Source organism: Echiichthys vipera (assembly GCF_963691815.1).
Source record: "Echiichthys vipera genome assembly, chromosome: 2".
NCBI classification, from domain to species: domain Eukaryota; kingdom Metazoa; phylum Chordata; class Actinopteri; order Perciformes; family Trachinidae; genus Echiichthys; species Echiichthys vipera.
Genome location: NC_139827.1, coordinates 10,481,360 through 10,491,818, shown reverse-complemented (window position 1 = coordinate 10,491,818; position 10,459 = coordinate 10,481,360). Strand labels below are relative to the sequence as shown.

The 10,459-nt window shown below is 38.9% G+C and overlaps 1 protein-coding gene across 1 annotated transcript in view; it reads right to left on the bottom strand.

Annotated features, from left to right (window-relative positions):
* Positions 1-1,079: 1,079 nt before the first annotated feature.
* Positions 1,080-10,459, bottom strand: part of lrba (LPS-responsive vesicle trafficking, beach and anchor containing) — a 196,666-nt gene continuing 187,286 nt past the window's right edge. The window contains 4 exon segments of the mRNA XM_083933277.1: positions 1,080-2,396; positions 3,597-3,748; positions 8,230-8,426; positions 8,570-8,671. Coding sequence (XP_083789403.1) covers positions 2,306-2,396; positions 3,597-3,748; positions 8,230-8,426; positions 8,570-8,671 — 542 coding nt within the window. The 3' untranslated portion in view covers positions 1,080-2,305.

Genomic DNA, 10,459 nt, shown 5'->3' with positions numbered 1-10,459 from the left:
TTACACTGTTTGTTTGTATTATGTGATGTGAACACGGTAGTTGTACATAGTGTGAAGAACCTTAGTTGTCCTCTTGAAACTTGAAGGTTTGTTTGGCCTACGTGTGTCTGAGCAGTTAATGGTCCTCAAAGTCATAAATCGCTGCTGTACAGATAGATCCAACAGACAGGAAACAAAATTGCAGGTTTATTTCTAATGAACTGCAATTTCCATAATTGAACTGCTTTCTGCTACGAACTGCAAAGAAAAAACACAGTTATACCTGCTGATATTATTCCAACTGACAACGCTTCACTGTGGGTCGCATGAAACAAGTCAACGCTGTTCCTTTAAAATACTTAAGCGTCGGTTTTTGATCTGTTGGATTTAGATGAATGAATGTGTTGTCAAGGTGATGGGTATGTGCCTGACCACTAGCTAACAGCTCATAACTTAATGATGCCTTTATCAAAACCAGCTTGGCTGCAAAATGGGTTCCGAAAAACAAGTGATTTGTGTTTGTTTAAACTCCACAGCGTTTATCCCAGCTGGTGTTAGTAGGGCTAACTTCCTTCACTTCACTGGTTCAACATTTCCTTTACCTCTTCAGGACTTTAGGCTGCATGTATACTCCATTCCCACTTTCCTACATCCCTGTAAGACAAAACCCTCACATACACAAAGTCAAGTTGGTACATACAGTAATGTCATTTAGCCTCCTCTCATGTATACGTAGTTAAAAGTAGACTTTCATATGCAGTTTGTAAAGGGAAATTTGTATGAAAAGACAGTTTTAAAACAGGTTTATGATCTGTGTCAAACTGGAGTAACAGTTTTTATTAGGCATAGAGTGGCTGCTTTAAATGTCCCACTGTTTTGAAACAAGAACAGCAAAAATGCAATAAAGACTTCAAATGACTGTTTACTTGTGAATACTTGTGTGTTTGTGTGTGTGTGAGACCAGAAGTCGGCCACTAGAGGGTGCTATGCCGTTTTGGTGATTCTTAGTGAGAAATACACTTACACGAAGGAGGTTTCAAGTTATAAAATTCCATTTTATTGTCAGAACTCAGCACACAAAACACTCAAATGATTGCAAAACAAAAATATTGGTTGATAGATAACAGTATATAACTGGAAATTCAAACCACATCGAAGCACAAACTTTAAAGGAATGTTTCCCACAAAATCAAAAGATATAAGTGGACGTTTATTTTAGTGAGGCCCAAAGGAATAAGTCTTGCTGCTGTTTTAGTGCTGTATCACATCTTAACATAATCACTCATCCTGTGATGAAAACAGAAAGAAGCTTGGGCTGACACAGAGAAAGTCCTTCCTGTCATTGCACATCTCACTTTGCCGTTAGAAAGACAGGACTCAAAGAGGACTTTAAAGATGCCAGGCTTGCTATAATGATATGACGTGTCTTTCCATCACACACGTTGATTCCCATATCAGAAAAAAATGATTCACTGTTTGCTGCTTATTTAGTCATTTGGGGGGAAAACTGTTAAAGCAAAATCCTTGATGTGGTTTTCATGACACCTTCCTCCACATAAAGCTCATCTTTAACATCACCGGGTGGGAAGTTCTTTGCGGTTTTTTGATGTTTGAAGTATTAAATGATAATGCGATAGGTCTGATATGTTGTTTTATGAGTAGTGAGCCATGCACAGAAAACGCAATCTCTTAGCAAGCACAGAGGTACGGAGAGAATGGAAATTTTTTAAATATGGAGGACTACATTAAAACAGAATATATAGATATTTATATATATATATGTGTGTGTATTCCCTCTTTGTTTATCCTTCTAATCAATACATTTATTATTTATTTAAACATTTCGTATCTACCGGCTGTGTTGCCAAAAAGCATGTTAAAAGTGAATGATAACTTAATAATTATTCCCCACATACACACCTACAGGAAGAAAGGAAAAGTAAAATCACTCACCCTAAAGTACACAAATATTTGGATTTTTAAGTCAAGAGAAAAGGTTCTCACTAGCTCCCCACAAATCCCGCTTTTGTTTTCCGGAGGAGATGAAAATAGACTCTTACAGCTAAAAATAGATTTGTTTTTAACCGTACAGTAACATAACCCTCACCCTGTGATTTATATGAAAGTTTTCTATCTGATCTACAAAATATAGCAATGCCCTTTTTAAAAATAGTTTTGATTCTTTTACTATGACAGGACAGGGTTTTTTTTTTTTTCTTCTTCTTCCATTAAGATACATTCAGGATATCAGGATATAGACAGAATAGTGCCTTTGATAAGAGTTCACACTTTGACAGTTTGGGTCAGTCAAGTCGCAGCTGTCAGCTCAGTACCTGGTCTGGTACTCGTGGTGCCATCTGTTGAAGTCGTTGTAGAAGAGCACAATACTTCCAGATGCCATGCCCGTTATTATGCACCTTAGAGGAGTGAAGAGGGAACATCATGAGGTTTTGTTTGTCTAAGTGTTTTTTTTCATTTGCTGTGAATTTGGATTTCATTTCTGATGCAACATTTTGTTTTGCTCTTGACTTAAGTACAACTTTGAGGTGCTTGCACTCAAGTATTTGAAGTAGTATGTTCTACTCAGCTGCATTTTAGAGGGAAAAATGTACATTTTTACCCTTCCTCATATTTATCTGACATCTACAGTTACTGTAAAGACTAAGGTAAAACAAACACATGATCATCTTATAAAGTTTGATGTACTGTAAAAGATGAAGTCATTATAATCAAACCTACTATATCAAAACACAGCTTACATGTTAATGCACCACTAGTAATAATAATCCCATAATAACACACAGATATTTTAAATGAACAGTGATATAAAACAGAATCCTCACATTTCCAGAAGCAAGACAAAGCAAACACTAAGCATTCTTCCTTGAGAAACAATCAATGCAAATGCCATTAGTTCTAAAAAAACAAACAAACAAAAAAAAAATCATATGATTCTGACGTCTCAAATGTGAATATTTTCTGTTTTTTTTTACTCCTCTGTGACAGTAAACTGAGGATCTTTAAGTTGTGGACAAAGACAAGCCGTTAGAGAACGCCATTTTGGGCTTTGGGAAACACTGATGGACATTTTCCAGCATTTTGACATTTAACAGACGAAACAACCAATCGATTAATGGAGAAAATAATCAACAGATTGACAATGAAATAATCATAAAATGCAGCCCTACATCTTACAATGAGTTTATTGATTAATCCAGTAATCACTTTAGTCCTAATTAAAACGTTAATTTCATGACAATATTTCTGAACTTTTGCAGAAGTGATTTTTTTAAATTAAATTAAATTTATATTTCTCCCAACAATGGATGTAGACATTAAAGCTTTACATTAGGGCCAGACCAATAATCAGGCTGACATGAGCTTATTAGATATATTAGATATAAGATTACGAGTGTATGTGTCAGCCAATAAGTATTAAGAAACTGCAGTACAGAAAACCCATTCAAAAAAAAATATTTAAGGAATCTTTGTCAAAACAATGTGTGTTTATGTAAAAACAAAGACCATCTTCTGTTTCTACACTCTCAAATATTGATATTGTATCTGCCTATTATTGGCCAGGGGCTACCTTTTTTTGTGTGAATGTGATTTGTTACCTTTGGTCATGTGACATGGTCATAGAGCGGATTCCTGCGTCACAGCCTGGGTACGTGAACAGCTGTTTGAGGTCGTGGACCTGCCAAACAGATACAACACCTCCATCGCCCCCTGTCAGCAGATACTGGCCATCCCGACTGAGATAAATGGCCTGGAAAAGAGACACAGAGAACAAGTTTGTCACTTTTTAATGAGCTTGAGAACTGGGACGTTTCAATCACTACAGCGTTTACAGTAATAGGTCCAGTTTGGTACAGATTTCCAAAGCATACTGTACAATGTAAGATGACTCAGTGACTTCATCGCCTAACTTGTTTGATCATCTGTACATGTCCTTCAACGCAAAAAACCTGGAACCACATGCATAAATAGTCTGGGAATAGGACTGGTGATCTGGGACCAGTTTATCTCAAAGTTAAAGTAAAGCTCATACAGCGAGGTCATGTGATCCAACAAAAGATCCCAGGTCAGCGGCGCAGTCCTTGGGGCTTTCTGTACACAGACCCTTACTGGCAACAAAGATGGCTCCCCACAGTGAGGCTCGGAGATTTACTCGTCTCATCTGCTTTTCCTGCAAACTGTAACTGCTGAATGGTTCCCCCGGGAAATGGACGTACACAAATCAAGTCTTGTGTTAGAGTCTATTATGGGCACAGTCCATAGTGGAAGCTGAAACTGAAACAGTCAGGAGCATCAATCAGCAAGTAACCGTAGCCTATGAAATGACGAGGCAGAATGTGAGTTCTAAAGGCAGCAAATGACACTAATTTAGAGCTTTTCTCGTTTGTGGTTTTATGATGCTGAATTCATCCGCAGCCGCTTCGCAGTGATTCAGCGGGAGACACTCCAATCAGCATCAGCATGTGGGTTGAATCAGGCTCACATTAAATGGAAAAATTTAACTTAAACTTCAGTTCTGAAGTTGGAACAAGTCATTTTCTGGAACTTGACTTGGTATGGTAAACATAAATAACCCTTCAAGAGCGGTGTGCAGTGGATGGACGTAGAGAGAGTGCAGCCTAAATTAGCCAAATGTTTTGTATAAAAAGAGCTGGTGGAATTTCCCACCACACTGAATGAAATGAGCTCTGGTTCTCATTCTCATCACACACGCACTTAAGATGGGCACAAGACCTGCTCACACAGACAGGCAAACAATGAGGCACGCTGGCAGGAGGCCTCGATAATCAGTCCAGACTAATTGGCACGTTAGATCATCTTCCAAGATGGCTGGGAATGGAGCATGACTGAGTGCAGCGCTGGGTGGATTTGTGCGGTGTGGGTCTGTTTTGTGTGTACAGTAATTGTCTTGTGTATCAACATTCAGAGCTAATCTGACAACAATGATAAAGATAATGCTCAATTTAGCCAATCATGATCAATGCACTTAGAATGAAGCACAGTGCAAACGAGTACATGGAAAATTTGTGATCCATTATACCTACCATAAAAATAGCTATCCGTTATTGAAAAACACTAAATTTAAAGCAGCACTGATTGGATTTTTGGCCACTTGGTGGCAGCAAAACACGACAAAATCACGGACATTTTGTTACCTTTACTTGTTATTATTAACTAAGCTACAAAGTAGCCTATTAACCCAACCAGCAGACACCATTAGCCTTCATTGTCTGGAGTTGTATTCACGTTCACCTAATGAATATTTACTCCACTTTAAGCTTTGCTCTCATCCCATTCCTGGGGAAAATAACGGAAATGCTTCCTTTTGATATAGGGCTGGGTGATTGATCACATTATTATGGATTATGAAAACAAGATAATCGAGATAAAACGATGATTGTGCCACATTCAGTCTTGCACAGAAGCTCTTATTTTGTCTTGTGTGTTATAAATAAAGCGCACCCTTTCCTTTACAGCAGAGCTAGTTACTGAGTTACTATGTTGAATAAACTGTACTTTACATTGTTTATTTAAATGCTGAATATATGTTTAATTTATTTCAGTAGATTGTCAGCACACTAAAACATATTTCATCTACTTTATTTGTATTTATTATATTAATATTATTTACTTACATGTATACACATCTAAGTATTTATTTTATTTATTTATCTAATTCATTAACAATTTGTTTTTCAGTTAATTAAATTTACAATAAAAAAACAACTGTAAAAAAGACAAAACAAAAAAATAAATGCATGATGTTTCCAAAGCCTATGAGTAATAGTATTAAACAATCATGATATCAATATTTTCCGAAAATAATTGTGACTATGAATTTAGCCATAATCCAGCAGCCCTACTGTGATAGCTAGTTTCCAACATTGTCTGTTTGATGTTTGGAAAGTAGCGTTCCGTTTTGTTCAATTGATTTATCAACTTTAAATACTTTTTAAGACCCTGCAGAAACCCTGCCAAGGTTTTTTTTTGCTGAACACAACTTCGCGATGCGAAAGGAAACAAGGTTGAACTGAGAGGGAACCAAAACAATGAGCTGAAAGACACTAAACTGCTCTGTAGAGCTGAGATTGAGCAACAGAGCCACTCTCCCAGTGACCCCTTTCACATTACATGCAGTCATTGAATCCTCTGTTAACATAAAAATATTCACTAGTGCAGAATTAATAAGCAGTCGTTTCTAGTCGCAATATTCTGCAAGAACAGATGATATACTACACAATAATAGTAAAAAACAAAAAATAGAAGAAATATATAAGCTATTCACCAGTTACTGTGTTATTCTAATGTACCTGTGTATATACTAATGGGGTCCATGACCCTATAGAAGCCCAGCAGGAGGCAGGAGAGCTGGCAGACATGTCAGCCAAGCCAGGTAGGAGGCTGCAGACAGACATTATAAATCAGTACTTTACCACTGGGCGGTCAAACAAGATGGCTGATGGCTCTGTGGGAGCTAAGATGGCTACCTGGGCTCAGATGACTAAAAAATGACTCCAGCAGAAACGCATGCACTCTTAATGCCCATATTTCCTACTTCTTTGAGGGGAACGGTGGGTGGATTTTGAGGCTGGGGAAGGTAAAAAGTTGAATTTATGGTGCTGTTAATCCCCCCCGTTACACGGACGAGGGCAGTGAAAAAAATGCTGGAATGGTTACACTGCCTGAGTTATACTAGTACTTAAAAGACTGTAATCCATTCAGTATGGCTTCTGTCACTCGATTCTGCTATTAGACCAGGATGCCGACTGTTAGCCTGTCATCTAACCTCTGACTTCAGACCCTTATAAATTTACAGTGCAAACATTCTTTCTCTTTCTCAGTCTTACCCTCTTTTCTAAGTGGATACTGCAGGCCAGGACAAACACTTATTTATCCTGGAGTCATACCGTGCTGAGGCTCTGAGGCCTGAGGAGATTGATTCTGGTATGTACATGAGTGCACTAAATACTGTTGGAGTCTCACATGAGGGGGTGGAGCTAAGGGGGGTTGAGACTCACAGCCTCACTCCAAAGATGTTAGGATTTTCCTAATGCTATCTGACATGGCTGGAATTTACAACAGCAGAGGAGAGCTGACAAGGCCGGCAGTGGCCCACACTCTTCCTAAGTCACAGTTACACTGCTTAAGAAGGAACTCTAGAAAAATCTACAACCATCCAAAACCATCATTAGTTTCTCTTAAAGACACAGTAAAGTATTCTCCAACCTGCAAACTGAACACTTGCAACTTTCCCTCTAATGCTAATACAATCAATCAGTGTTTGTCTGCGTGTGCTCATTAATCACGTCTTCTACAAGTTATATTTGTGGCTTTGTGTAGGAGCGGGCTGGTTGACAGGTTGGGAGCCTGGGCACGAGAGGTTTCTTAATAGGAAACAGGCGTGCGGCTGTCTGTCAGAGCTAGCTTACATTTCCCAGGCCAAACCGGAAACAAAGGGTCGGGAAACCAAAGGCAGTAGCCACTATCTTGTGTCACTCTAACCACGAGGGAGGAAATGTGGGAAATGGGGAATGTGTCGTCTTGCGCTCGAGGGTAGTTAATGGTGTTGGTGTCCAGAGCTGACCACTGCTCTGGAATGTTCTCTACCACTGCCGCCGATGCAATTTGACCTGAAAACAGGGCTGTGGATCAAAAGGACCATTTCCTCTGGTGTATGCGTGTGAAAGGGAATAAAAGAGATGTGAAGCCGCAGTTTACCCCGAGGCGTGCAGACTCTTACCTTTCTCAAATCTCAAACCGTAGGAAAGCCTTTAATCAGTACGAGGACTTTCTCCACTGATGTGGTGCAGACATACATGTGCAAGTGCACTTTCACACGCATGCTCACGCGGCCATTAAAGGTCCCATATAGTAGAAAGGTAGATTTTCATGTCTGTGCTATGAAATACTTTACAGCCTGTATAACAAACTGTGTCTTTGAAGAACTGTCAGGACATGATGTCACAACTATACTATAAGTAGAAAGTGCCATTACAGTCAATCCCGGTTGCAATGACGGTGCAGAAAGAGAAAGCGCAGATGAAAAAGACCTGGAAACACAGACATCAGAGCAGACTGGGCGTTTTCGGGAGAGGGGCTTAAAGAGACAAGCACTTAAACGGAGCAGTATAAGAAAAATAAACTTTTTGAACATAAAGATGTGAGGAGAAACTCAAAATACAAGCATGAACCTGAAAATGAGCATTATATATCCTATTTTAATTTCCTTACCTTGATGCTGTCTTCCACCTCCATGTGTCCGAGCAGTTTGCCGTTGACACTGAAGTGACAAAACTGTCCCTTGTCGTAGTAGATCAGGCAGTGTCCCTCAGTGGAGGACTGGATGAGACGAGGCCTTGTGCAGCGCTCTGGGGCCTCCAGGGTCCGCAGCAGGTCCCCATTCATGGAATGGATCAGACAAGGACCCTCTGGGCAAACATGAGGAAAGATAATCACTCAAATTAGAAAAGCTGGGTGATTCTTTCACTTTAGGCAGTGTCTTTTTGTTGTTATTACAAATTAACATATATTCAATTTGGACATATTCCTAAAGCCAGACCGACAATCTCACCTCTGCAGCCACTGATGACGAGACCCAGCTCCGCACACACACTTGCACATGTCACTTCGCAGTCGTGACCCGTCAAGATAGCCCGCGGTGTGGTAAACTCTGCTAGGATAACACAAACAGTATAGGTTTGTATATTACAGATAACAGCATCACAAAAAAATGTATTACTACTTCTGGTCACTAGAGGGAGTGAAATGCAAAAAAAGATCTAATCCTCATTCCTTAAAGGACCATTCAATGCAGAAAAAAAATAACTTTGGCATTAAAACATCATGAATAACCAAATAAAAACATAGACAAACAATAATGTATGTAATTCAAAACGAGGACAAAAGGTTGCCAATTATTTCAGCTCAACGGAGATGTGTTACATATATGTGGATGTATACTGTATGTACTGTAGCTTGCAGCACAGGCTTTGAGCCTGTTATCGTGCACATGCATTCACTCTCCTTTTCTAGCACTTGTCACCCTCCGCCTCTCCCTATCTTTAAAACCTTCTCCCCCTGACTGCCTTCACTGGATCCAGATGTTTCTGCACGACAGACAGAGAGAGAGAGCCAGAGGGAGCGAGAGTCCAAGTCATGAAGTTTGTGTGATTTTGTTTGGGTTTGAGCTGTCTGGGCGAGCAACAAAACAACATTGCAGTTAACTTCTCTGTCTGTTTTCTCTGCTTGCAAGCACATGCAAACAAGCATGGAGTTTGGACGCTGTTGCACCATTATATTAAAACACTGTGTCATAGTGTTAAAGTAAAGAGTAGTATGACAGCAAGTAAATAAATGTAGCTGTGGAGTAGCAGCAGAGCCGTGTGTGTACATTTATAGTGACCAGCAGTGGTACAGCATCCCTGAACCTGGAGTGTGGAGTTCATTGGGGTTTCATGTCTCAGGGAGGGGGTCTTGACTTCAATGACCCCATCTTCTTCAAGTTCAGCCCAAAATGAGGAACAGAGGGCAATGACACTCACTTCCTGATTCATGTTTGAATAATTTGTAAACTATTTTTCACAAAAATGTTTTTGTCAACTACAAACGGCTCCATGACAATGTAGTTTAAGTAAAAAAGCTTCCAATTTAATAGAATAGAATAGAAATACTTTATATATCCCAAGCTGGGAAATTGCAGTGTAACAGCAGCATTACACACAGGCACATCAAAACAGTAATATAAAAATACAATATAAAAGATACCTTAAAAAAAAGTATAAATAAGCTAATTGTAGAGCAAATGTAATCATATAATAATATAAGGTGCAGTGGATGGATAATTCATCCCGTCTTAATTCTTACAGTAAATGCAACCGATACACAATTTTATTTGAGCAGTTTTAAGTACTTTTGAAAAGACGTTTAGTTTCTTGCTGACTTGGCAAAACTATTAAGTTTGTTAGAGCAGTTTCCCTCTTTAATTCAATTACATGACATAAAACTCAACACAGGTCCACTAATAAGACATTCGTTTTTCTCCCAGAAACCACATATGCTGCTAAAACTTAATTAGATTTAGCAGAAAGACTCTTTACAGACCGAACTGCTCACTGAACCCTCTTGTAAAAAGGCAAACTAGAGTACAAGCTAAACTTAAGTCGACGACATCAGCAATGTTTCATATGAATAAAGCAATCTAGTGCATAAAAACAGTGATTAGAATATTACGTATTACAAGGGGAGACTTCAGTTAATAAATGGATTATGATGGGAAGATATTCAGCATGCATGTTATTGAGTAACTACTCAGAAAACTACAGGAGAGTTATAATAAAACAAATATATATATAAATAAAATACCAAACAACAAAAACACGACTTTGTACTGATAACTGACTGGATCTTCTGTCAACTTTGCAAATACACACCAGCCGCCTAAACTCTGGGAACACCAGGTCAG